Below are 27,872 nucleotides of genomic sequence, written 5' to 3' on the forward strand. Positions count from 1 at the left end.
TGGGCTGTCTTTTCTTCTCCTTTGTGCCTTGGACTAAGACATAATGCCATTTTGCAACCAAAGAGAACCCAAGAGAATTGTGGCAGCATTGGCCCTGCCATTGTTGAGCTGTTAAAATAACACCAGGAACCACCTACCTCCAGAATTCTTGGTAAGTGAGAGACAGAAGTCTCTGTGCCACTCCAAGTCAAGGTTCTGTTATTTGCAGCTGAATACATTCCCAGCTGAAATAAAGAATAAGATAGGCAAATCCAGAAAACTCTAGCTGTTCCCAGTGTATAAATGTTTAACCACAGGAAAATTACTGTAGCAATGTCAAATTCTCCAACTCTAAATTAGGAATCTGGATAGCAATTCCTCAGATGAAGTGCTTATTGCATGGCCTTTTTAGTGTAACCATGGTTAAAAGCATTGCATAAATTATTCAAAGTGTTTTAGATACAGTTTACCTTTTTCATGTTTGGATAGTGGGATACAGATTGGGTACATCTGGTAACATGATAGGGTGTATCCTCCTATGGTTTCAAAAGGATTAAATGAGAGAATCCACATACAAGGGCCTGGGACAGTGCCTGGCACATGGTAAAGTGCTCTGAGTTAACTATAATGTTTTAATAATCAATATTAATAAAGAATCGTGATGTTGGCTACTCGTACTTAAATGACTAGCTCCTTCTCATCCTTTGCATTCCCATTGGAAAAGTCACCTCCTCCGAGAGGCCCTTCCAGGCTATTCATTCTGTTTAAAGTGGAATCCCTCCCCAAATAGCTCTCGTTCCCAACCACTCCCATCCTGTTTGTCAGCCCAGAGACCTTGTCATCATCTGTAATTCTTTTGATTATTCATTTGGTAAAGGTATGTCTTCCCTGATAGAATATATACCCCATGAGAACAGAATTCCCAGTGGCTGGCATAGATTTGTAGTCTCTATAGATTTGTTGAATAAAAAGACGACCAAAAATGTCCAAGAAACCATTACGGTAAGAGAATGCCATTTGACATAGAAAGGCTGTGCGCAGCGGCCATTTCTTTTGGTATAATTTTGCCTACATTTAAATTAAAGTGAAGGCGGGTAAAAATTCTGCCCAATTCTAGGCCTTGTTCATAGTAAGCCTCATCAAGGGGCTTGGCAGTTTATTATTACTACTATTATTAAGTATTTAAATCTCTATAGATGAAAGAATAGTTATTTGTAATGTTTGGCCTATATACCTTTATAAAGTGTGGCACAAATTGTTACCTTCAGAAAAATATAAGTTGTTTTGCATTTGAATAGAGATGTAAAATTCTGCTAAAAATTTAAAAACGAATGGCTTTTTTGTAATCAAATATTTAGATGAAATTCATAATTTTTTTGGATTTCTGAAGATCCTAGAATTTAATTTTTTAATTATTTTTCAAACTTTATTTTTAAAGTGGCAGTTTTTATTTATTTATTTATTTATTTATTTATTTATTTATTTATTTATTTTGGGAGGAGAGGTAATCGGGCTTGTCTACCTATTAATGGAGGCACTGGGGACTGAACCCAGGACCGCATGCATGCTAAGCATGCACTCTGCCACTGAGCTATATCGTCCCCCAGTCCTAGAATTCAGACTTTAAAACAGCCCTCTAAAAGTTACCTTTGGTACTGGGTCAAAGGGAAAATGGAAATGAAAATATTTTATTAGAAGAGACGAATCCTGTGGACGAGAAGGGGCCCTCAAACAGATCCGAGTGAGCAGAGGTGAGCCGACGGCCAGCCTCTGAGTGGGGGAGGGCAGGGCTGCGGCCAGTGCGCTTCTCCGAGGCCCCGGGACACCCACCCCCCCGCGCCGCGCCACCCGCTCACTGCCCCCTGGCCGCCCCCAGATGCGGAATCCAGCGGAGCCACGCAGGATCTCCCCCTGGAGGCGTGGGTCACGACCTCCGGACGGCCGCATCCCGGAAGGGGCAGCGGGAGACCGTCTCTCTACGGCTTCCAGGGCCGCGGCCGCGGGGTCTGAAGCCCGTTTTCCCTGCTCACGAGCCGCCACCTCCCCGGGCGGCCTCCAGTGGCCCCCCCCTAGGCCCTGCTGGCCCGCGGGCAGCGTGGCGGCGAGGCGGACCCTGCGGCGCTGGGCCGCGACCGGGCTGCGCGTGGCAGGTGCCGGGGGCCGTGGCCTCGCCTGCCTTCCTGTGAGACGGCGCCGCAAAGGCTGCCGGCTTGGGGCAGCAGAGCGCGAGGGCTGTTCTGGGGTGTCCTCTCCCACGTGTGAACGGTCTGTAGGCTGAGAATTTGTTGTCTAATCTTGACGGCTACGCGGCCACCACCTTCCGTGGATCACTCAGAGAAGGTTCCAGAATTTCCGTGCGCGCAGGGTGGACAGGCGGCCATCCTGGGACTGGTGTCAAACCTCTGTTTTCCGGTAGCCCTTTGTGTGGTCTGGTGGTCGTTGCCCGGATTTTAGTTAGTTGTTCATTGGGAGTATTTCCGAGGGTTATGGGAATTTGGGGGCTGGTCCTTTGGCTGTATTTACATAGCAAGCACTCATGTAGATCTTGTATTTGTTTGGGGGGGGGGTCTGTATGTTAATTGAAGGGGCTTTTTGAGTGTTGTTTTGTAACTAAATGTGCCTAGTAAGCACAATTTTTATGTCGAAATGGATATTATATAGGAAGCTTCGGGAAGGTTTGTGGAGATGGAGAATTTGCTACTTTTTCTGCCCTCTGCGGGGCGTGTTTTGCTCATGTCTATGCTTGAGGATTAATTGGCTGGGATTAATTTAATCTGGGAAATAGAACAGGAAGTAGATTTTTGGCCTCAATTACAGAATCAACTTGATTAATGTCCCATGTGGCCAGTTTCAAAGGATGCAGTGGTCAGCGGTAGAGGCAAGCTGATCTCTCCCACCCCTCCAGGGAGCCACACCATTAGTGGTCACAAGCTTAAGGGATGAGCCTGGGGGTGAAGGACTAGGGAGTCCAAGTGGACCTCAGGTCCAGCCACTATCCAGCAAGGATTTAGAGTTTGATGTGGGGCCCCCAAGTGCGGGTGGCCACCCCTTACCCCAACAGTGGTAGATTGTTTTATTTGAATTTTACTTAATTATGAGTGAGGTTGCATAGTTTCCCCAGTGTTAATTATTTGTACCTTTAAAAAAAATGCATGTTCACGTACCTTGCTTATTTATTGTGAAGAACTCTTTGCTTATTAGAGAAATTAACCCTTTGTTACAGATTTTTCCTTAGGCTCCACCCTCACCCTCATTCATATTGTTTTATATGTGATTTTGATTTTTGTATAGTCCTCCCCCACCCTCTGTTTTTTGGATCTTAGGTCATGCTTAGAGAGGTCTTCTAGAACCAAGATTTAAATTGTAAAAATGGCCATTTTTGAAGTATTATTTTATATTTAAACCTATGTTATTGACCCATATTGAGTTCATTTGGGTATGGAATGAGGTAGGTAACCCACTGAAAATTCTCCCCAAATCTCTACACCATCTTTTTAATTTGGTAGCTTTGTACCAGCTTCTCCCTGCCCCTCCCCCCATCCCCAGCTTTACTGAGATATCGTGGACAAAATTATAAGATATTTAAAGTATACAATGTGATAATTTGATCTGTGTACACATCATGCACCATTTCTTGAATAACTCCACTTTTCCTGATTTGAAACTACATTCCTAAATTCCTCCCACCTAATTGAGTCCCCATCTTAAAGATGAACAGAAAGCCCAAAATCTACACACACCTTGGGGATACTCTGGGTAAACAGGCACAGCGCGTGACAGTGTGTAAGGGCATGCGTTGGTCGGATCTTGGTTAGGGCAGCAATGATCAAAGCACAGGATTTGTGGATGGGGCTTAGTGATTTTTCTATGGGGCACGGTTGCGGGAGCAGGACAGGGTGGACATTTTGTATTGTCTGGAAATTTTTCAGAAACCCAAAGATTAGGTCAATAAAAAACATGAGTGGCAAGATTTTCATACTCGCTTAAAACCTTGGGGCCTTGTTACCTCAACACGGGGGCCTCCCAGCTTCTGATGCTGTCAAAAACCTGAACAATGGGTGTCTTCTCGAAACCGCAAAGAATTCTCAGGAGTCACATCTTTTGCTCACATTTACTTTTTATTTTGATTTTTTTAATGCTGCACAACACAATATTTATTCCATTTGTTTCATTTATTTCATTTATTTCTTTATTTCTGTTTGCTGCTGTTATTTCATTTACTTAAAGAGAGAGGGAACGTTTGTGGCCTTTTTTTCTTTTTCTTTTTCTGTAGGCCGCCTTAAGCTTTCTAAATTTGGAATATCTAAGCAAGCTGAAGGGTACAGGGGGTTCCGCAAGATCGCCGTGGGGAAAGGAGAGGTGGCTCTGTTAATCATGCCCTATGGTGGGTGATCAACCGCGTGTACAATTACGTTTTACTTTTAATTAATTGTGCTTAAGGCTTTAATTAAATTTGGAGGTTCCCTTCTTAGAGCAGCTCATACTGACGGAGGTGCATGCGCTGGATGATGTCACGGCAGTCGTTGAACACACGGCGGATGTTCTCTGTGTCCACAGCGCAGGTGAAGTGAGGGTAGCAGTAGTGGCGCCCATCTCCACTCGCAGTGCTGATTCTCTGTGGGGCCAACGGAAGGGGGGGCAGTCAGTGCTATGTGTGCAGTGCCTTCCCCTGTCGCCGGCGGCCCCATCTAGCAAAGGCTGCCCCCCAGTTCTTGCCTTTATATGTTAAAACAACCCGACCAAAGGGGCACAGAGGCTAACCGAGGAACTGGATAGTTTACTCCCCCAGTTTAGAATTAAGTAAATTTACACCCCTAAGGATAAGAGAACAGACTAGGCAAAGAGAGAGAGTGACAGAGTCCCTACTCACCAGAAATTCATCACGAATGAAGTACTTGGCCCGGGTCACGCGTGGGTCCTCTCCGGGCTCGGGAGTCGCTGCAAAGAATATAAAAATTTTGTTACTTAAGTCATTAAAATGAGCTTTTTTCTTTTGGCTCCCCCTGCAGACCTCCTATAGTGTGGTGGTGGGGAAGAGGGTTCTGTTCCCGGAGCTGCTCATTTAGGTGGTTTTTTGAAATTCAGAACAGAAACTTTTAACATATGCATGACTCCGTAAGACCAGCGAGCACCAATCAACTGCAGAAGGCCATACGTACCATCCTCAGGAGTAGTGTAGCGAGCAAATTCTGGAAAGTAGTCCTCAATCTTCGATTTTCCCGCAAGGACTTTCTCAGCCAGCAGATCTTGCTTGTTGAGGAACAGAATCACAGAGATGGTGCGCAGCCATCTAGCAAAGAGGGACACAGGGTTAATGCCCAGGAAAAGAAAGCATTCTTCCTGCAAGGGGTTTGAGATGGTTGCACAAGGACTGGCACAAGATTCTCTTCTATGAACAGTGCAAATACGTAGGGCCATGAGAGGGGTGTGTGTATGTGTGTAGGGGGCAACCGGGGGGGGGGGGTGTCACTGCACAAACCTGTTGTTCCAGATGCTCTTGAAGAGGTTCAGAGCCTCCTGCAGGCGGTTGGTCTGGTTGTCCTCCCGAATGACCATGTTGTAGCTGCTGCTGGCAACCACGAATATGATGGCAGTCACATCTTCACAAGAAAGCAAAAGCAATACATGTTAGAAGTGAAAATGGTCCTTAACGATTAAAAAAGCAAAATGTCCTCGAAGTGCAGAGAAACCCAGGGCTTCTGTACCATTGAAGCATTGGATCCATTTGCGGCGTTCGTCACGCTGGCCACCCACGTCAAACATGCTGCAGGAGAGAAGGGACACCTGGTTACTCCAAGGGCTAACACTGGTCCGTCACCCTCACTGCCAGTGGGAAGTCACAAGATCTGGTTTTATTTTGTTTTGAAAAAAGGAACCCATTTACTTACTGGAAGTTGACTTTGTCCACCTGGAACTTGGTCTCAAAGATTCCAGAAGTCAGGACACGGCAGCGGAGCAGATCCTAAAACAAAGCCCTTGGTCAACAGATCTCACCAAAACCAACCAAACTGTTGTTCATAATCACCAATCTGGAGTGGAAATCTTGACTAGCTTGGAAAGAGGGCTCAGGTCCTCTGTGTGTTCATACCTGGTCGCTGGGCACATAGTCAGCCTGCTTGATGACGTCAATCTTGTCCAGGAAGCTGGGAGGAAAAGGACACAGGGTGACCACACACTCATGCCAGTTTGCTCCCTGGATTGTCGAGTTGCTCAGAAAGGGTATCCCTTCCTTCTACTTTTAAGAAGGGGCCCTTTTGACCCTCACCACACTGAACAGGAAACAGACACAAAATTCCCTTCCGTTCTACTTGGTCCATGAAATACAACAGTCCAGATATGAAACTGAGTTTTTAAAAATCCTCACGGCCGTCCAGGGTACAAGCCCTTACTCTTGCAGGGAGCGCACACAGTCCAGGCGCTCGGGGCCTGCGGGGCTGGCCTCGGTGCGCAGAGAGCTTTACAGGGAAAAGCAGTGTTGTCCCCTCCCCTCTCCACAGCCCTGTTCCCCCCAAGCAAAAGTAACTTGTGTTGCTGGACGAGACCCACCTTAGGAAAAATAACTTTGGAAATAACTTAGGAAAAGATTGGACTAATTTAATTAATATGGAAAGTTAGTGTTAAAACCAGCTTTTCTGGTGGGGGGAAGGGGGGCTTAGAATTGTTTTAAAGTGGGCTATCAGAAGAAAAAAATCACAAAGAGAGAAAGTCTATTTAAAGAAATTCTATAAGTTTTTTTTTTTTTCTTTTCTCCTTCCTTTTTACCAGTTTAGAGTTAGTCTGGCTTAGAGGATATACTAACTTGCCCAATCAGTCTTACATTACAGCACCAGTCCAGAAATAGCTCCCCAGCCGCCCTGGCCTCCAGCACGTTGCCATGGCAACAGAACCACAGTTCTATAAATAGATCATCAGCACCAAATCTTGTGAGAGAGACATCTGGCCTGGGGCCAGCCAAAGCCCAGCTCCACAAATGAAAATAGGCACCTTAAGAAATGGGCAAGGTACCAGCACCTCAACTGTACCATAAAGACAGTTAAACCCGAGAGGGGCTGGTCACTGCAGGGGCAGGGCCGTTTTAATCATCTGGCTGGGGAAGACATTTTAAAAGATTCAAACTCTGTTCTCTTTTTCTTGGAGTTTCCTTAAAACTTTCCATAAACTGTGCAAATGCTGCCACTTTCAGATACAGTTGTAGGAGTAATTCAATGTTGTTTTAAAAAAGAAACTTTTAAATGGTGTGAGATTAAACAAACAAAAAAGCTGGCAAAACTGTTAATTAACGAAGTTGTTCCACCCTGCCCCTTTCCAGAGCACTCAAAGCTACCACAGTTAAACCCTCCTCATCTGGTACCTGTGCTTCTGACTTGGATCCAAAATACAAAAGGCAAACAATTCCAGGATTTCCATTTGTTCTGCGTTACTATAATTAGCACTTCCAGCTTTAAGCTCAAACTTTTGAGAAAATCAGGGACTTTGTTGAAGAAGGGGTGGGGGTTGGGGTCACAGGGACTGGCCAAGATGGACTCTTTCTGTTCGTTGAAAAAATACACAAATTTGCTTGTATGTGAAACCATGAAATAACTATGTATGTGACAGTTGCAAATAATCAAATGCACTTCCTATGGGAAAGCAGGGCCCGGGAAAGATAAATTGATAGGTTTCACAGACCCTCACAGGAGCATTGTGATGTGCAGACAATGTGAGTGTGGGGAGCTTGCTTTCTGTTTGCTGTTTGAGAGCTGCTACCTCTTCCTCCCCACTGTTTATTCAAGCGGTTTTCACAATCAGTTCCCCAGGCATGGGGCTCCTAAGTAATGCCATTTCAACTTTCTGTGGGCCAGCCTGGTACCTTGTTCCTGGTTACTTAATATTTTCAATAGCAAAACTGTTTCCTGCATTTCAGTTACTTACATCAGTGAGGCTGGGACCTCACAAGTATCTATTGCTTTCCTCCTACCCCCACCCCCGGGCTCATAAAAGACAGCCCAACTTCAGAATATCGTAACTGAGACCACTTAGTACATTTGTGCAGCATCAACAAACAAACGGTATCTTTAAAATTTTTTATGGCTCTGCACATCATATATTTGCTGTATTATGCACAGGATAAGGAAGGTCATAAACTATTTAAAAGGCAGCTTCCCAGCTGTGTGTTATCACGTCCACTGGAAGAGTCTGTGAAGGGACAGAGCAAGGACCCCATGGGAGGAGGCACCCTTGAGTTAAGGCCCAGTGTCAATGATAAATGAGGAGAGGAAATGGAGTTTGACACAATACCCAACTCCAGGTGAACTAGAAATGCCGGATTCCAGCAGCTACTGTGGTCACTCACCTGGCAGCAGAAACAGCGAAGCAAGTATCAGCCACCAGGGGCGGGGAGGCATCTTTTTGTCCTCACTTCTCCTCTTTGTTATGTTTTTGAATTACAGCAGTAAAGTATAGTATTTCTACATCATCCAAAGTGTGAGAGCTGCCCTATCTTTCTAAATGCTCAGAGGTCAATTCAATTAATTACTTCAAGTTAATTAATTTTGAGCATCACTTTACTGCAAGTAATTATCATTTTGCTCTAAAAGGCATTAATTGTTTATATAAAATAATGTCACTGCACTAAAAAGTGCAATTAAGGGCTTTATAAAACGAATCAGACTAGAACTTTCTAACTGCAGGTGGGGATAACTGGATGGCTTCTATGAAAGGAACTCATTTGCACGTAACTGGAAAAGCGAAGTGGAGGTTTTGAATTATCTCCTCCGTGCGCCTATTCTGTGCGCGGATGCTGAGGTGAAGTTACTTACTACTGGGCGCAGTCAATCAGCTGGTACTCGTTGGAGCGCTCGTAGCAGGCGCGCACGCCCTCGTCCTCCCACAGCGCCTTGGCATGCTCATAGAATTCCTGAAAGCGAACCCAAGAGAGGCTTAAAGACGGAGCTCCACCAAGTCCAGTGGGACCGCAGTTCACTGTGGGGCTGACGCTAGGCGATTCCCAATTTGGAGCCAAATTAAGGAATCAGTGATTGTAAAGGACTTGCATTCAAGGTGCTAAATGTATTCAAAATACCCAACCCAGCTGTGCATTAATGGTTTTGGGTACTTGTCCTCCTGTCTTTTTGGGAGTGTGGGCAGGGTCAGAGTAAACTATTGAATAACTTTGTTTCTTCGCACCATTGCTTATAGAGGAAGACCATAGGCTAACTAGGAGGGCGGGCCGATAAACGATTTGATGTCATGAAAACAGGATTATTTCCATTTGTGAAGATGTGGGAAATTTCCTTCCAGGAAAATGTGGATTTTACCAAAATACATGATGGTTGGGAATTGGCAAACTTGGCCTCGTTCGTGCCTGTCATTTTGGGAATGGTTGTCGCAGGAAGAATCGAAAGAGCAAATGGGCCCTGTGTGTGTTTTAAATTGCAGGAGGTCACGATTCACATCTCGTCTGAATGTGAGAGCATTTCTAATTATGCAGGGCAATCTCCCCTTACAGGAAAGAGGTTTTTCCCTCTAACGTGAATTCAGCGAGGGAAGGATGGAGAGTAGGCAGGAACGTCAAGTTCAGCTAACAGGAGGAGTAAGGAGGGCTCGCTGTCCTGGGGAGTTTTTAATAGGCTGCCTTTTTTTTTCTCCTCCTAGGAGAAATACTGAACTTTTTTCTGTTTAAAAAAAAAAATCTACCTAGCTGTACTGATTTAACACCACTTCCTTGCTAGCAGAAGTTTGCAGCCAAACCCATTTAAAATACACAAACACAAATTCCCACGAAGGCCTGACAAAGGGCAACAATAACGCATTGTTTTCGCTGTAGACAAGTCTTTTCCTTCTGGGCCTTATAAACTCTCTCCTTTTCCCATCTTGTTTCCCGTTCGTCTCTCACGAACTATTCTTCCTCCACAAAGGGGTCGAAACATATATGCCTGGGCCCTGGGCGGCTTTCTGTTCCCTAAAAATAGTTCTTTATGGAGCAGACAGATCTCTGTAAACAGTGCCCTGCACACCATCCAGGGCCCGCGGAAGACAACCCCTGAGTTATGAATTAGGTGGAAGTCTTTTCTCTGACTTCTTTTGGCCCAAGGCAAGGGCTGATTTTAGAAAAACTTTAGTAAAGGTTAAATGGCAAGTCGTTTAATGTGAGAATGTCTTCCACTTGTTAAACTCAGAGCTGGCACTTCATTTCTGATTTTCTTGGTATCTTAGGAGACTCAGTTAGCTGGACAGTTAGCATTTGTGTGCCATATGTGTTAGCAGCTCTGTTTGTCGTGAGATATGTAGGAGAGAATAATTAAGGCTGCCATAACTCATGACTTTTTCCCTTGTAAAAACATACAGTCTAATAAAGTAAAAATTATAGTACTGAGCTGTGATGTTTACTTGTGGGGATGGGTGAGCCAAGATTTACCAAGGGGTGATAGAATCTGGCTCATCCATCTTGACCAAAGCCCTAATGATGATGATAATGATGATTACTTGTTTAAATGATAAGGACTCTTATGGGGTTAACTTTTCCTTGATGGTCAATATCATGGATATGTGTTTTGCTGCAAAGTGTCGCTTCGACTCAGGTCTAGGGGGTGTCCTTGAGGGTTATTTGTGTAGGGCAGGGGGCTTGGGGTTAGCTTACGGGAGGGAAGTCAAAGTCAGGCACGTTCATCACGCTCAGAATGTAGTCCACTCTGAACTGGTTCTCCGGGTTGGCCAGCTCCACGGGGGGCACCAGGTTGCTCATGGCGGCCACAATGGTCTGAAAACGACGGAGTAAAGCAGTCAGGGGGCAGCACTGTGGGAAAGGGAGGCTCAAAGAATGACTCAAAAGACCAAGCACGTACTTCAATGGCCTCCTTCAGGTTGTTTTTGATGTCCTGCACTTTGGTGGCCTTCTCACTACAGTGGGATTGAAAAGAAAAAAAGAATCATATTGCATCATATAGACTAACAGTGTCGCTTCAATCACGATATTCCAACTAAAATAGTATTCTGTTCTTGAAGGAGCTGTGGGCTCAGATCTGTGCAGAGGTTGGAGGTTCCTGAATAAGGGTGGTTTCAAATGATAACCTCCCAGATTGTGTCCTGAGGACACACCCCCAACTGGGGCAGGTCACCATTGGCATCTAGGTAATGATCAAGGCTACTGTACCAGAAGTCAGGCCTGGTGCAGTTACTATTCAGATGTGCATCCCTTCTCTGGAAGCCCTCACCACTTCCTAAAAGGTTCCTGGGGGCCCTTGTCAGCGACCTGCATTGGGGGGGGGGGGGAGTGTGTGGTCGTCAGGGCTTGGGAAGGAGGTTCACGGTGTGCCCTGGGGCCGCCCCAGTCCCTGGCTTGGTATTAGGGAGCCCATGAGTGCAGGTGGTAGTGCTGACTACAGATCGGACGGCTTTTCATCTCTGCTCATGGTATTTAAATAGTTCCTGTGGGTCTGTCACTGCAGACAGCAGCAATGGCTGACACTCCTAGTTAACATTAGCATGCGCTGGTCCCTGGACATGAGTAAGTTAAGATTCTGCCCCCAGAGTCTTTATGATCTGGGACTTAGGGAGAGGGTGGCTGGGGGTGGGGTGGGTGTGGCCTACGTCGTGTTAAGCAGGGGTTAGAGGTTTGGCTGCTTTCTGACTTTGAGTTTGACTGGGACATACAGGATGGCTGTGAGGATTGATTTACGTAAGTAAAAGCCACACCCTTAAGCTCTGGGGTCCCCTGACTTTTTTTTTAACCTCTGTGTCTCTCAGAAACTGTCCTTCATCAGGGGCAGGCCAGGGAAGATTCCTGAGTTTGTGTTTTTAGGGTTGAGAGAGGGCCTCTTGCTTGGGGTATAAATCCCGCCACATCCATTGTCTAGACGTCACCTCTTGGTTTCCGAGGGAGGGGGGCGGTGAGCCCACAGGAGGACGTGACGACTGTGTATTAGGCCCGGGACGTGACAGAAGGTGCTGTCCTCACAGACGAGGACACTGAGGCTGAGACAGGGAGAGTCCAAGCGACAGAGGCAGAGGGGACAGAGCTTATGTTTTCCTCGCTGTTGAGTTTTAAAGATCTCTCGCGATCCCCAGGTTTGAAGTATTCCCTCGGTTGATTCACCAAGACTCGTGGAATGGAGGTAGAAATTAAACACGTCACCCCTTGGGGGGGTAGAACAGGACTGGACACGAATGCAGATGACACACGGGGCGGGGTTAACGGCAAGCACCGCCGGCAGGGCGGTCAGTGCGGGGACGTAGGGCAGGTGGCTCTCCATCTCCAGGTTGGGGTACAGCGTGGGGGGGGTGTCCCGTGCTCGCCTGCTACAGCTCCACCCCCTCTTAAAGAACCTAGTCTTTCCATCTAATCCTTTCAAAATTAGTATTTGCATAGTTATTTACTGAGGGGTGGGCCCTCGTTTTCTGAATGGTCTCATTTCATCGCTTTTCCCGGGTCAACCCTCCTGTTCACTGGACCTCTGAGACCCAGGATCCTTTTCTAGCGGAATCAGGAGCTCGTTCGGAGGTGCTATTCTTATCAGTTGCGTGTATTTTGGGGTGGGGAACTTCAGACGGCACCGAGAATCCCCTCACCCGTTTAGGTGCTGCGGGGGTCAGGAGAGCTCCCGGCGTGGGTGAGCTGCAAACCAGGAGTGTGGGACTCGCGCCCCCAGACTCTCAATGCAACCGCCCTCTGGCTGCAGGGCTCGAGCCCCGCCCCTCTGTGCGACTGTTCCGCTTCCTACGTGCAGAATCGAAGCTGGTTTCTGAAGTTTGGAATGACGTTTGGACCTTGCCCTAGTCTACATCAGTTATTCAGACGCTGGAATTTTAAAAGGACGTGGTTTGCCCCTTATGTTCACTCGTAAATTCAAATTTAAAACCCCACAGGACAGATCCACTCCATTCATTAAAAACAGGCTCCGTTTCCATGGTAACGAGAGCCATTAACCTTTGCTGTTAAGGTCCCACAATAGTTAAAATTAGATACGTCCGGGTATTTAATACCCAAATGAACACCCAGAAAGAGAAGTTATTTCCAGAAACCAGGTTCTTTCATTCAGTTTGATATTTTGGTCTAAGTAGTAGTATGATAATTGGAAAACTTCCAGTCTTCAATACGGATATTTTGAGAACGTATTCAGTATTCATCTACGGACGTGAATAGGTGTAGGAGTATATCAAGTATAAAACAGCTAGAATAGAAGTCTAAAATCTAATTCGGGCGTGTAATACTAAAACATAAAATTCCTCCATTGAAGCAATTACTATGTAGATGGAGATATTATACTGGGGGCTGGCAGGTTTATCATAATTTTTACTACCGCTTAATGAATTTGATGTTGATGGTGAAATCCAGGGAAAATTCCTGAGACGTCTCCAAATACTTAATAATTCTGATGGATTGAAAAATGGGGGCTGGAAGTGTTCAGGATATTGTACCCTCCACCCCCCACGTATAGAGATTAGGGCTGCTCTGTATGTTGGGTTTGAATTTTAAGAGCTACGCCCCCCCACCCCCATTGGGCTGAGTGTTAGGGGAGGACTACAGAGTACTAAGTTCTGTGCCTTTTTATCTTCGTGCTTTTTTGTGTGGGAAAAGACAGACAAAAGAAGAAAGACAGAAGACAGACGCAAGATACAGGGATTGCTGAAACATGCAGAGAAGTTTTATTTATCGCTTATGTTAATACTGATGTTTAATTGTAAAACAGAGTCACAGATAGAAGAGCAGGCTGTTAGTAGGTGTTAGTAGGTCTAGCACGGGGGTCGAGCACAGCACACTAGCACACAGTAGGTTGTTCAATAAGGGCTTGTGTCTCAAACTTTTGGTACAGTAAACTGTTACATAGATGCCTTTGATGGTTGTTCCACTACATTTTTGTCAATTAGGGATTTCTTTTTTTTGTTTTTGCTTTTTTTGTTGTTTTTTGATTTTTTTTGTTTTTTTGTTTTTTTTCAGTTAACTTTAGAGGTTAGGTGGTAGGGCCCCCTCCCTCCTCCCCCCAACAACAGAATAGTATTCTTATTAGAAGTTCCTAAGACGGGCAATTCCAGCATGCAAAGTGTGATAGGACATGGCCGGGAAGATGAGAAACTGAAGCCACCATCTAGGGATAATATATTCTAAAAAAAACAGATGAACAAAACATGTGTCAGTTACTTTGTCCCGACCCCCCAATATCCTTTGCCCCTCCCAGCCCAGGCCACAGAAGCTATTTCTTTGAGATGCCCTAGGCTAGGTCAGTCGGCTCTGCCTGTTCTCAGGAGAAATAGCTGCTCCGGCACCGCATGCTGAATACGCAAGCAGCGCCCAAGTGGGCTACCTAGCACGCGTGTGTGTAGGTGTGTGTGCGTGTGTGACGGGCGTGCAGATGCAGGAAGTGAAGGGAAAAAAATGATAGTGAATGGAAAAAAAAAACATGGATGCCATCATTAATTTCCTATCCACTTGCTAATGTAAAGTGCCTTAGATTAAAATAAATGACAGTTTTTAAAAGATCGGAGGCTTTTCGAGATCATTCTCAACAATGATCTCCCTCCTCAAGGTGCCGGGGTTTTTTCTTTCCAAAATTAGGATGGTGCGGCACCACGTATTTTAATAGAGGTAAAAAAATTTTTTTTTCCAAAGAGGTCTGAATACTTAAAAGCAGACCAACCACTGGAAGGATGGAATTTAGTAGATAGTTTTAAAAACAAGTAGCCGATTCAAAGGGAGAGCTGGAGGGGTGGTGGAGGGGAAGACAGAAACCATATGGAAAAAAACATCAATTCTCGAAATCCTAACCTGATGCTGAAATGCTGAAATCTATAACTTTCCCCCCAGCTGGATCTAATTACACTTTAAGGATGGCAAAAAAAAAAAAAAAAAAAAAAAAAAAGTTTTGCACTTCACTTGCTCTGAAACATTAAGAAATTGTTTCTGTGTTGTTTGCAAACGTATATACCAAGATGGCTGATGGCCCTGAAATGACTTTGGTTTCCTTCCCCGGTCTCTGTGTCCTCAGTTTCTCAGTATGATCTTCGTGTTGTGTGTATGTTAAAAAGTTTTTCTGTTTTTGAATGTGCCTACCCATCGCTGTTGCTCCTTGCAGCCTGCGGGTCCTCTTCGCCGCCCCTTTTAAAGAGAGATTGAAAGCTCACCTAATCTGCAAGGCACCGCAATTTCACAAAAACCCCACACAGCCTCGCCACATTCCTAAACCAAGGACCGCCATCCTCCCATTCATTCTTAGGTCGCCTTTCTGGCTCAGTTGGAATGTCTCCCGAGACTGCGGGCCGTGGAGGGAAGAATTCCACCCCTCTGCTGCAGTATTAGCAGAGCCCTCTGGGGACTCCAGTCGGGTACAGAAGGGACGGATAATTATTTTCTTGTGCTTTCACTAAATGTGCATGCATCAGGGAGCTAAAGTCATGATTTATATCATAGTTCTTTTGAAAATATAGCAGCACGTAAGGCCCCTGATTGTCCCAGACCTCAACCTTCACCATGTTGTATCTGAACACACAAAGGCACAGATAATGGGGTTTTGCCTATGATTTCCTGGTGCAGTATTAATCTCCTCCCTTCTTGTATTTGGGGAAACCACCTAGAAGATGTTTTTATTTTTTATAGCTGTTCCCCATAAATTTGTCATCAATTCAGAGCATGTCTGGACTGTGAGGCAGCAAAAAATAAAAGCAAAACCCACCACCACCAAATCCACTCCCCCTCCTGCAAACCCCCCTACTCAAAACCCGATCTTCACGACTGGTAGGAATTCCTCCTTGAATGTGGGAGGGGCAGGATGGCTTAAGGTATGTGTCTCCGTGGTTTTGTAACTGATTAGCTTAATAGCTCAACCAGTGTTAATGGCTCTTTTTTTTTCCCCCAAATGTAAGGAAGAGAGTTAGCATTGCGTTAGGAAAACCTGCATTTGACCTCGGTGTTTCTGAAGGTCAGATTAATACTACAGGTTACTCTGAAAATGTACTCGGCACAGCAGTGCGGATGGTTAAGGCAGATTTAATAGCTCAGCCCAGCCCGGACAAAGCGCACATTTACGGAGCAAGGAGGGAAAGACCCTGCACCACACAAAACACCCTTTCGTGGATGGATGTCCCTCTGTCACAGGGAATTCCTAGTGAAGAGTGAACTTCTGTTCAATACCGCAGCAAGGAAAAAGAAAAAAGGAGGCTCAGTTGGACAAGATAAAAATAAGGTTTCTAGACCCACATGAAGAATTTCCCTGCATGTCACTTTCATGGGCTAAATTTAACATCCTCGGAGATTACCTATGGCTTCCTCTACAAAGCAGGCAAACTGGGAATGTCACTTCCTCTTTTTGAAAGAAAATAGAAAAGAGAAGTTCTGGTTTAAATGCCTCGTCTGCATTACTGACTGGCTCACTTTAGGGGGTGAATCCTTTCTCTAAAAACTAAAAAATTTTAGGGCAATCTGTAGAGTAATAAAACTTTTAAGTGAATTATTTCAAGGATGTCCTGTCTTCTGTTGGACTCCAGCTAAGGTAAACAGTGACTGCTGCATCCTTTTAAAAATGCGAGCCACGTCCAGTTTTAATCAAAATATTTATCTAGAGGGTACATGGTCAAATTATTTTTGCTTAAGTAGCCTTGTGAAGAAGTGCCCCCGGCAAGTTGCAAGATTTTTCTTTAAATCACAAAATCATAGCTTGACGTCTATTTCAGGCTTTTAGTTTTTATTGACCGATGGCAAACTCTGGTGGCAGGGCTTTATTGAAGGGTGTGTCAGAAATTAAGAATGTCAGAATCGGCTTGTGACAACTGAATGTGACATTTAATTAACGGCACGTATGTGCATATTGGTAACTCATCAGGAGAGCTGTTCATAAAATTAGTAAACCAGCCATCCCTCTGAATTTTAAAGCTTAAAAAGCTGGTGTCATCCTTTTCTCCACCGGGCCCCCTCCAATTATTTGATATAAGAAATTCTAGAATTTTCCATAAAGAGCTGCCTTCGGCGCAGTTCTTTTACCTCTGAAAGGTGATAAAATTCCTTTCTTTTCCCTGGCGCTTAGTGCATAGTAGGTGACGGTTAACTGCTTGTTTTTTTATTGTTTTTAATTGGTGGGGTTTTTTTTGTGTGTGTGTGCATACTGAATTAAACTGTGCCGCCTTGACTCCATCTCCCCTTTTGAAACTAGAGGGGAGTTCAACAGAGGGGTACATTTTCAAACTGAACCCAGGTTTCACAAAGGGAAAGACGATGTCTGACCAGCTAGTACCTGCAAACTACTGCCTTCAAGTGTTTGTAATCTAGTCAGGTTAACTGCTCTCCCACCAGGGAAAACAGGCCGGTAACCGGACCCTTCCATAGGGCGACAGAAAAGCCCCCCTGGGGTCTCGGGCAATCGGAGTCTGCCCCCTCATTTGCGTTCTTCCATGCACATACGACCCTCCCTGTCTTTCACATCCTCACATCTGCACTCTTTTCTTCTTTATTCCCACTGCGGTATTGTTACGTTGTCTTATACCCAGATGCTTGGAAGGACTTTTCAAAGGCAAAACTGCCCCGGGAGCTGACCGGAAGTGCCCAACTTCCAGCCTTTCCATCATTTAAATATCTCCTTTTTCTTTTCTTTAGGCAAGATTGATTTTTAAAAAGGGAAACAATGATGTGCCCATGATGTTAATTCCAAAGGGTAGGGGGATGACGAATTATTAACAAGGGCTGACTCTTGCAACTTGGTTTTATGTGAGAATATTATTGAAACAGTGTTTCCCTAATAGTTTAAAACATCCTGCACTGGTGCACTGCGCTGAAATCTGCGGGGGGACCGACTCTGCAGCGGTCAAGGTCGCCAGGCAAAGGGTGGGGGCCACGGCGATCCACTGCTCCAAGTCTGCCAGCAGGTCTGCCGCAGACCTGTCTGTCACAGGGCCAACAAGAACACCGATGCTTTATTATTATTATTAATCTTTGTTGCTGCACCCAAGAGTAAAGGGAGGGAGAGGGAAAAAACCCTTGAAGAGCTCTTCCCTGGCTTTCCTATTATGTAGGCTGAAAAAATTACGTGGAAATTGGCTGCCCAGCCCCAAAACCTACCTAAACTTCCTAAAGGTTAGTATAAAATGTATTACTCTAACTGTGCCCTTGGCACAGATTTGACACTTACTCTCCATTAAACCCATTAACATGCAGGATCCTCATTTGCTTCACAATGGTGCTTTTACCAGATTCTCCAGCACCTAGAAAATGAAAGTAAGTCTCAGGTTAAGAAGGAGGCATTTTACACACTTTGGGCAGGGAGAGAGAGGACTGTTTTCTCCATAGAAGCAACACGCAAAAAACAAGCAAAATAACAGACTTGCAATTTTCCTTGATGTTTCGACGCAGAGAAAATGAAATAAACATCCAACTTTGTGTCTATCTGAAGTATTTCACCATCAGTACAACAAACAAGAATTAAAAGGTTTTGCTATCTTTAGGTGATTTTTTTTTCCTTTTGGTTGTTTTAAATTTTGTTGAGTGGGCAAGGGGCAAAGAAAGAATGACGCAGTTTTGCCATGGAGGGGGTAAGAACACTGAAGTTAAAACTGTGAGACTGGATCTTTGAAATGTGTTCACTGGTAGAATGTACACATTCATGTATATAAGCCACATAATTCATTGTTTGTCAGATGTTGCATGGTTAAAATACCCCAGCATTCACAATGTCCAGGCACTGCAGTCTCCCCCAGATCACGTACTGACGCAGCAACTCCCTCCTAAGCGGTTTCTCAATGCACCTTCTTTCTCTGCAGGTTTCTTTTAGGGGTTAAAAATAATCAACCCCTAAACCTCACAATATTACATTTTATCCATTCTCCACCCTCCCCCTCTTTCCTGCAAAATTTATGTTTCTAAAGAGAAACTCTGGATACCACCATGGGGGGGGGGGTGGAAGACTATCAATCTTCTGTCATCTTCTTGAAAAACACATTTAAATGTCAAATACAGTGCTTGAGAACAACATTAACACGCAGCAACTGTAAGAAGCAATAAAAGGACAAGACTAATCACAAGGAAGGATATTCCTGGAAACCACTGAATTTTCAAAGATTCCAACGAAAAGAAAATCACCTTTCATGTGTTAAAAAAACAAAGTATATTTTATGGAAAAAAAAACACAGTTCTACCAAGCTAGGAGGAGGATTGCGAGTTTCTCATTTTCTTTTTTATGCAAGTGGATTCTCTCTCCAACAAAGAATCCTGAGTGAATAATTTTTTGCCCTCCTCCCACACAAACCTGTTTGGTTTTTTGAGTCCTCTTTTTCACTTATAATTTTACTAATTATTTTTAGTGCCCAGAGAGCAAAGCATTCCTCCTCCTTTTGCCTTTTCACAAGGCTGTAATCAATATCTGTAAAAAGTTAAAATCAGTTTCCACAGAAACATTGATTTCAAAGCAAACACTCTATCTTAATGAGCCTAACTCATAAATTAAAATATTAAATGCACTATTAAGAGATTCCATGAGAATATGCAGTATTAATCAGAATCTCCAGTATCTTTATTTCAGAAGTGTTAAAGTGGGCGACAGCTTTTCTGAAGGCACACACATAACTGTGCCTCAGTTTCCACATTTATGAAATGAGAGAATTGAGCTGAAAAATTACTGCAAGATCTTTTGTGGTACTGTAGTTCACTGAACTGTTATGTCATTAAATTAAGATGAATTAAAAAGAGGATTCTGGGCATCATTATGTTTCTTTTGGGGGGAGTTGCATTATTTGGTGAGAACCACAATTTAAAAATGCAAATTTTGTGTGGCACTGGGTTTGGGCGGCAGAGCATCAATAAATGATGACAAAATGTAGTCATACAGACTAGGACACCTGGGGAAGGTTAGCCTGGTGATGCAAGATGAGTTTAGAGTAACAGTCTCAAATTAAGTGGAGACTTTGTGATTACTGTTGCAAAGGTGTTAGAAATTTAAGGTACCAGTAGCATCACATGTGCTTTAAATTAGTATTCAGTTAGCAAGTGTGTTCTAGTAGATTCTAGGCTTTTCTAGGCTTATACTTTGAAATCAAATTATATGCATATAAATATTCACATAGCATGATTCTACCTTTAGAAGCTTTCGACTCAACATATGTACCATTTAATTATTGCAATCGCAAATGCATAAACACCAAAGATTTATTTTCACTTAATTTTCTGCTTTACATAAATCTGGACCCAGAACAAAGATGTGTCCTATCCAAAAAAAAAAAAAAAAAAGCAAACCAGATGACACCACAAAGAAATATCAGCTCTTTACATTTTATTCCTTATAATGACACTGTTTTGCTGAAATGTGACCATGAACCAGGTCTTAACCTAGCAAATTGACAAATTAACTCAGATAGCCAAATTACTAAGGAAGTGGAAAACTTCCATACTAATTAGTGCTTGTGTTATTCTTCTGGTCATTTCAACGGTTTCTTTTGTTTCTTTTATTTATTTATTTTCCCCAAAGCAGCACCTTGAAGAAAAAAGGGGGAAAAGCCATCTCCTTATAGTTAACAACCCCCCCACGCTTTTTTTTTTTTTTTTTGCCAGAGAGGAGAAACCGCAATCAAAAGAGAAAACCCAAAACCAAACAACCAAATGTCACTTGACAAACAACTAATTAATGTATTCTCATCTCCTTCCACCTGGAAAAAAAAGTCTTTTCCTTAGCGCGCTCTCAATCCCCCCTCCCACCTTGAAAAGGACAAAAACAAAACAAAACAAAACAAAACAAAAAAAACCCCACGCCATTTCCAGACCAAGAAGCCATTTACAGACAAATGTCATTTTCCAGTTCTGATTTGTGAATGTCTTTTTTTTTTCTTTTTTCACAAAGCACTCTCAATGTGGCCGACTAACAGGAAAATGTGTGTGTGTGTGTGTGTGTGTGTGTTAATGGTTTATGGGGGGAGAACATAACTGCGGGGGGGGGGTGCAGCAGCTGCTACAATTAATTCTCTTTGCTTTTCAAAAAGCCTGCATATCTGGAAGGGGAAAAAAAGGTCATACTGTAAAATGACGTGTCATTTGGCTTCAATGGGCACTTAGCGTACTAACTCCATTTTTGGGGGGGTGGGGGGGTCTTAATTTTATTTGATTCTCCTTCTCTTCCTTCCACGGCCCGGCCCGGCCCGGGACACGTCTGCTCCGCGCGCGCACACAGTGTATCCTGTCCGAAACGCACCAAGTCGCGCCCAGCGGCCGCCGCGCTCCCTCCTCCCCGCCCCCCCCCGACTCCGGCGCCACGACTCGCCCGCGCCCCCTCCCCCTCGCTGCACCACCTTTACCACTCCGATCCCTTCGAGGGGCTGATGTCACTCGCTCCCCCCACTCTCCTCGGCCACTTCCCCCGCCAAAGCTCCCCTAGGCGAGGCCCCCTCCGCCGCCGCGGCGCCCCCCCGCGTCACCCCCTTCCCCTTCAGGCCCCTTTCTTTCTCTCTTGTCCTCTCCCAACAAATCACACACCCCACGGAGGCGGGTCCCCCCCGTCTGCCCGCCACCCCATTTCCTGTCCCCGAAACCCTCTTTTTGTCGCAGTCTCCCGAGCCCTGTGGGACTCCCCCTCCCCCTCCCGCACCCAAACCCCTGGCGTCGTGTAGGCCTCGCGGAAAAAGAGAGAGAAAAGAGCGAGGGAGGGCGAGAAAGAAGCAGAGAGCGGCGGGCCAGGGGAGGGGGACCCGCGCCCGCGTCGCCACGGCCCCCACGCCCCATTTTGAGCCCCCGCCCGGCCGAATGGCGCCCCGGGGTCCCCCTTCCGGCCTCGCCCCCCGGAGACAGAGCCCGCGAGCAGGCGGCGGGCTCGGGAGCGCGCGCCCGGGGCGGGGGGCGGGCTCGGCGCGCGCGGCCTGCGGGGCGCCCCGAGGGGCCCCCGGGCCGGGCCGGGGCCGGCGCCCCCCGCCCCGCCCTTACCCAGCAGCAGCAGGCGGTGCGTGGCCCGGTAGACCTGCTTGTCCTTCTGCAGCTGCTTCTCGATCTTTTTGTTGGCCTCGCGCTGCGCCTTCTCCTCGTTGCGCTGGTCCTCGGTCTTACTGTTTCCGAGGCAGCCCATGGCGGCGGCGGCGGCGGGGCGCGGGGCGCGGCCGGGCTGCGGCGGCGGCGGGGCCGGGCGCGGGCGGCCTCACGAGGGCCGAGAGGGCCGGGGCAGCGCCGGGCGGGCGGGCCGGGCGCGGGCTCGGCTCCTCGGGGAGGAGCGCGCGGGGCGGACTACGGGCCGCGCGGGGAGGGTGGTGTCGCTCTGACCGAGGAAAGCGCGCGGCTCCCGGCCCCTCGAGCCGAAGCTGAGGGGTCTGATGGCCGCCGCGGGCCGAGGCGGACCAGAGCAGGAGCTGCGGGAGCTGCTGCCGCCGCTGCCGCCGCCGCCGCTCTTATTGCCTCGGCCCCGGCCCCGACCCAAAACCTTCGCGGCGGGCGGGGGGAGGCGGAGGGAGGAGGAGGCGGCGGCGTCGAGGGGGGTGGAAGGAGGAGGAGGAGGAGGAGGGATGAGGAGCAGCCGCGGCAGCGGCCGCGGCGGCGGGGAGGGCGGGAGCTGGCGGAGGGAGGCGCCCCCCCCCCGGGTACCCGGGAAGGGGGGTCCCTCCGCCCGCGTCCGGCCCGGGACGGGACAGGCCTGGGAGACGCCCCCTCACCCCCCTGGCTCGGGCCCCAGCGGGGCCGGCCGCGGGGGGAGAGGGGGCGTCTCCGAGCCAGTGACGACCCCTCGCACGACGCCAACGCTCCACCCCCCGGGCCGCGTCGCCCGGCGGCCCCCGAGGCCGAGCCCCCCCCAACCTCCCGCGGGCGCCGCCGAGGGGCCGGGGTGGGCGGAAGGGGAGGGAGCGCGAGCCCAAGCCCGGACTTAGGAAAATTTTCGAAAAGAAGAGTGAGACACAGAGAGAGCCAGAGAGCAGGGAGTGTGGAAAAAGCGAGGCGAGCACGAACCAAAGGACAGAGCAACCGAAAAGGAAAATGTGTCCAAACACACACAAATACTCAATAAAAATCCACACTACACAGCGATGGTGGTGTCTGGTGGCGGTGGCGGGGGAGGGGGCGAGGGGTCTGACTAGATGAGCCGCTCGTTGCGCCCCCGGCGCCGTGCGCCATGGCCCGAGCCGAAGGCACCCGAGGCCTCGGTGCGCCCGCGGCCTCTGCGCTTGGCTCGGCCGCCCAAGTAGGCGAAGGCGGCGCAGCCCAGGAACATTCGGAAGCAGCAGGTCGCCCCGAAGAAGAAGCCGCAGCCTCGGCCCTGCTCCGTGCGCTTCTGCAGCAGGAAGTCGAGCACCCACGAGGGGCTCCGCACTGAGAAAACCATGAAGGCCAGGAGTGGCAGGTGGGCGCTCAGCGCGCCGGCCTTCAGTATCACGGGCCCCCACACGATGTCCCTGTAGCCTGGCACGCCGTAGATGTCGTCCTCGTCGCTCGAGTCCGTGTCCCACTCGACCCAGACCCTATTCGTGCCCCCGGCGCCGGCGCCCACGCCGGCCCCTCCGGCGCCCGCCGCGGCGCCCACGTCGGCGGCGGCGGCGGCGGCAGCGGCGGCGGCCTCCCGGCCTCGGGCCCCCTCCCGGGCTTCGGGCACCTTCTTCTTCTTCTTCTTCTTCTTCTTCTGCATCTTCTCCAACTTCTTCCTCTCCTTCTCCTTCTTCTTCTCCTCTTTTCTTCTCTGCTCCAGCAGCTTCTTCTCGATCTTCTTCCGCTGCTTTTCGGTAAGGAACTCCTCGCCTGGCACCTCTCGCGCCGGCTTCTTCGGGGGCTTCTCGGCGTCCCCTTTCTTCCGCAGCGCGAGCTGCTCGGCCAACGCTGCAGCCACCGCCGCAGCTTCGGCAGCCACCTCGGCCGCAGCCGCCGCCGTCCTCCTCTCGCTCTCCAGTGCTCGGGCTTTGATCTTCATGGCCATCTTCAGCATGGTGGCTCGGCCACCTCGGCGTGCCTGGCTCTCGCCTGGCCCGGGCGCCCTGTTTGCCCCCGGCCTCGGGCTGGCCGGACCCCGTGCGCCCCGTGTCGGGGGAGTCGGCTGCGATCCCCGCTGAGCTGCCCCGGGGCCGCGGAACGCGGCTGCCGGGCTTCGGGCTGCTGGGCTGGCTGCCTAAGAGTTAGCGCCAAAAAGGATGAGCAAACGAAACAGGGGCGAGAACAAACCAAAAAGCACCCAACAACAACGAGAAATCAAAAAGCACCGAGAAATGTCAAACAACTCAAAAAAGAAAAGTGCAGAGGCGCGATGGCACGAGTTTGCTGTTACCCTCAGGCGCTCCTTGGTTAGGTTCTTGGGCACGCCAATGGAGAAGAGAAAAGAGAGAGAATTGGGGGGTGCCCGGGAGGCACGGGCAGGGCGGCAGTGCCGGGGCGCCCCTGCCCCGTCCCAGCCCCGTGGCTCTTGCCCCGCGCCGGGCGACTCGCACTTCCGCGGGAGGCCACGGTGCACCCGGACTTACATGTGAGTGAGGTGCACTCACACGCAAGGCAGCGCCTGCCTGCCTGCCTGCCGGCCGCCCGCCGCCGCCCCGCGCCGGGACAGGGGTTCGCTCCAGCCGCGGAGCCGCACGCAGCCCGGAGCCAGAGAGCCAGCGAGCGAGCGAGCGCCGCGCCGGGCCAGCCACCTGACGCAGCCCGCTCCGCGGTGCCGACGCGACTGAGTGTCCCCGCCGGAGAGCAGCGCTCCTAACCAGCCCGATGACGCCCCAGCCTCTTCAGAGGACGGACCCACCGCGGCGGCCCCTATAAAGCGAAGGGGAAGCCGAAAAATCGGCCCGCCGAGGACGCGTCCAAATGGGCCGCGGCGCAGCCTGTGGGTGCCGGCCGATGTGGGGGCCACGCGGGGGTGGTCGCAGGGCGCGGGGGGCACAGCGGCGCGGGGCACGGGGGCGCCCAAGACGGTGGGCGCCGGACCCCGCCTCCCAGACCTGCCTCCCAATTTTCGATGAGTGGTGTAGCCCTGGGCGGCGTGCAAAGTGTGCGACGGCGCGCTTACCCCTGCTGCGCGCCTCCTTACCTCCAGCTTCCCGGTTAGCGCACGCCACGCGGGGACGGCCACCCACCCCTCCCTGCCGGCGGCGCGTGCCAGTGGAGGTAGGTGACGGCGAGCCTAATTAATCGCGACGCCTGATCTCCCGATGAGAGGGTCGTGCGAGCGCAAAACTAGCGTTGCTCGGCGAAGCCGGCGGCAGGCCGCGCGCCAGCGGCGGGAGGGCTGAGCGGTGGCGGCCGTGGCCGCGGAGTCGGTGCCCCCGGAGTCCTCTCAAGAGGGAGAGGTGGTGGACCAGGGTGTCCCGGGTATCCGTGGCAGGGCCCGGGTGCCGCGGGTGGAGGGGTTGATAATCTGGAACAGAGGGAAAAGTAGTTTATTGAACATGAATTTGAGAACTGTTTAAAATCTTTGAAGTGTTTCCCCTCTCCCGTGTCCCATATGAGGATGAGGTAGAGCACACTGGGTTAGGAGCAGTGACACTAAGTTCTCAGCTACTCGGCCGCTGCTCACTTTTCCTGGGACCTGGGTTGAGTCGCTTGAAGCCATGTGGGTATCTGCTTGGGTACCATTCATTCATTCATTCATTCAAAAAAAAATTTTGGTCGATGTGGCCCACCTTGTTCCCAGGTAAGTGTGAGTAGCACCCCCCCCCCCATAGACCTAAGACATGGCAACTGCCTTTGGTGGGTCACAGACCCATCTGCTGGTCATCCTGAATCCACAAAGTAATCCTGAACTCTCTCCCACTTCGAACTTTCTTTGACTTCAAAACAGTCAGTGAAACTTCAGATGTTTGTGAGAATAAAAAGAAAGGAAGAGAGCCTACCTGTAAATGGAAACACAAGTCACATACCTAGGGGCATGGGGTGACTGATTCCTTCAGAGGCCTTGAGTAAATTGTCCGTGTAGTTTTTTAAGTTTTCTTTGAAAATAGAAAGACACTGTTACCTGTTCAACAGGACGACTGACATCCTCCCTTTCCCTCAGTTGGTTCCACTCAAAGTAACAAAAGGTGTGACAGATGAAGTTGTCACCTATTATTTTTCTTGGTCCCATCAGGTACACTTCTACCTACTCCCCCACCCCGCCTCTCTTTATGGATCTGAAGGACAACAGAGAGCAACTCAGAATCACCAGAGAACACTTGGAACTGACAACAGGAAGCAAAGTCTGCCCGCCAGACCCTCACAGCCGGTTACCTCGCCTCACTGCGGGCCTTGGACTTTTCTCGAACTCTGCTGAAAAGCTGCTGTGCTGGCCTGCGCCTCCTCACATCCAGATACGCCAGGCCCTAATCACACTTTGGATAAGCCCTCCTCTCCTTCCACATGAAAATACCACCGTCTTTCGACAAAAGCTCAAAGGAACCACTGTCACCTAAACGAGAGCCGGTAAAAATATTGACCCTGAAGACCCGAATGTCCTCGTTAGCTACTTGGACAGTAAGGCCTTGCTGTCAATGATTCTTTGCCTGTTTAAAGAAATCACGACTCAGTCATTCACCAACTAGATTAGAAACTAGTTGAAGACACGGCCCTAGTTTTCTGTTTTTATTAAATAAAAACCTCTTGGTTTGACTTCGATTAATAAATTGTCATTGTAAAAAAACTGAGGAAGACTCCAGGAGGAACAGGGCCCACACTTTTGTTAACACTCCATTTGTTCAAAAGCATCTTCCTTCCTGCTTCTAATGTGGCAAAGTGCAAATACATTGTATTTAAGAGGAACAAAGTAAGTAGTAACCAACACAACCTTGATACCTAGGCCAGTAGCTACACATTACTACAGTGAATATAATGAAGGCTCTCCTTACTTGGAAATCCCTGAGCTGGCTTACCATCTCGCCCCTTTTAGATAAACAGCACACCTGAACTTTGAAAGGAGTGAAGCTGTCCCATGTCATATACTGACATATTCCAGGCAAGGCACAATCAGGACTATTGTCCTAGAAATGTATAAAACACGGTCAGGCTTCAGTCATTTCAACTTCTAGCCTGGCAGGCTATCCTTGAAAAAAAAATTTTTTTAAGCATAGGTTTCACCTATATTTTATTATGACCAACCACTCGTGGACAAATAAAGCATTTACTTTGTAAATAAGTGACAGCAGGTGGAATCAAGGATTTACAGGTAAGCAAATGACACCCAGAGCTCTGAAACACAAACTCGTTTGTGGTCTGTTGGGCTTTCTGTGTTCACCCAACACAAAGTGAAAGATGAGATTTGACTTAATTGGTGTGGTGAGCTGATATCGTCTACAGTTTTCCATCTCGCATTTGACCTACCCAGGCCTTAAAAGTTTTCATTAAAAAAAAAAAAAAAAGTCTTTCAGGTTTGGATGCCACCATGCGTGACCTTTTCATATGAATTAGTAATTTATTTTAATAGGTTGTTACCATTTTAAGTGCCTGGTTTATGCTTGGAAGGTAGAGCAATCCATTAGCATAATTCTTGGAACAGTCCAGACTCAGAGTTTTCCAATAGAGGGGCCTCTCATTTGGCTCAGGGAGAGATGGAAGTCGTGGAAACTTCAAGCTCCAGAGAGAGGCAAAGGGCCAGAATGTCCCGGGTGTAAAATGCCTACGGAGGACACGGTCCCTGGTTCAGGTGACTTGCTTCATGCCAAAGCCAGCAAGTTAGGATAATAACACACCGCTAACCTAAAACACTAGGTCACCTAACGATCCAACTTGAACTTGGTTAAACAGACGGTGTCACATGCTACTCAAAGGGATGGGCTTGCTGCATTTTTTTTCCAATCCCTATTTTACAACAAGGGATGAATTCACGTGTCGGGGTTTGAATTTTGTGGTCTTGTAAGCTTCGTATTTCTGCGTGAATGTGTTCCTTGGCTCGTCTGCATTTTCCTCTGAGTAAGAACGCCCGCATCTGCTTTTAGAAGCAAGGGACTCGCTACAGCTTAGAATCTTGAAAACATTGTTGCACTTAATGATGTAATTCGGTTTTTGGACAAGGGTGTTCTTGGCCTTTTCTTAG

The 27,872-nt window shown here is 48.1% G+C and overlaps 1 protein-coding gene and 1 long non-coding RNA gene across 11 annotated transcripts in view; one reads left to right on the top strand and one right to left on the bottom strand.

Moving 5' to 3' along the window:
• Nucleotides 1-4,078: 4,078 nt before the first annotated feature.
• The window catches only part of GNAS (GNAS complex locus), a 53,096-nt gene continuing 29,302 nt past the window's right edge, over nt 4,079-27,872 (bottom strand). The window contains exons 1-13 of one of the 10 annotated variants that reach the window (XM_064496967.1): nt 21,839-22,311; nt 18,069-18,141; nt 15,005-15,049; nt 10,803-10,857; nt 10,598-10,717; nt 8,778-8,875; nt 6,068-6,122; nt 5,868-5,941; nt 5,685-5,743; nt 5,459-5,579; nt 5,139-5,269; nt 4,850-4,917; nt 4,079-4,594 (exon numbers count right to left, since the gene is read on the bottom strand). In XM_064496967.1, the coding sequence (XP_064353037.1) occupies nt 4,448-4,594; nt 4,850-4,917; nt 5,139-5,269; nt 5,459-5,579; nt 5,685-5,743; nt 5,868-5,941; nt 6,068-6,122; nt 8,778-8,875; nt 10,598-10,717; nt 10,803-10,857; nt 15,005-15,049; nt 18,069-18,141; nt 21,839-21,977 (1,185 nt within the window). In that variant the 5' untranslated portion in view covers nt 21,978-22,311 and the 3' untranslated portion in view covers nt 4,079-4,447. Of the gene's footprint in view, nt 4,595-4,849; nt 4,918-5,138; nt 5,270-5,458; nt 5,580-5,684; nt 5,744-5,867; nt 5,942-6,067; nt 6,123-8,777; nt 8,876-10,597; nt 10,718-10,802; nt 10,861-15,000; nt 15,050-18,068; nt 18,142-21,838; nt 22,312-27,872 lie in introns of those variants that run through there. The other 9 variants (XM_064496966.1, XM_031433555.2, XM_064496963.1 and 6 more) reach the window with 9 other exon arrangements.
• LOC116147348 (uncharacterized) lies at nt 24,781-26,452 on the top strand. The gene is made up of 2 exons (XR_004130840.2): nt 24,781-24,976; nt 25,935-26,452. It is a non-coding gene; the product is annotated as an uncharacterized LOC116147348 (long non-coding RNA).

Source organism: Camelus dromedarius, chromosome 18 (genome assembly GCF_036321535.1).
Source record: "Camelus dromedarius isolate mCamDro1 chromosome 18, mCamDro1.pat, whole genome shotgun sequence".
NCBI classification, from domain to species: Eukaryota; Metazoa; Chordata; class Mammalia; order Artiodactyla; family Camelidae; genus Camelus; species Camelus dromedarius.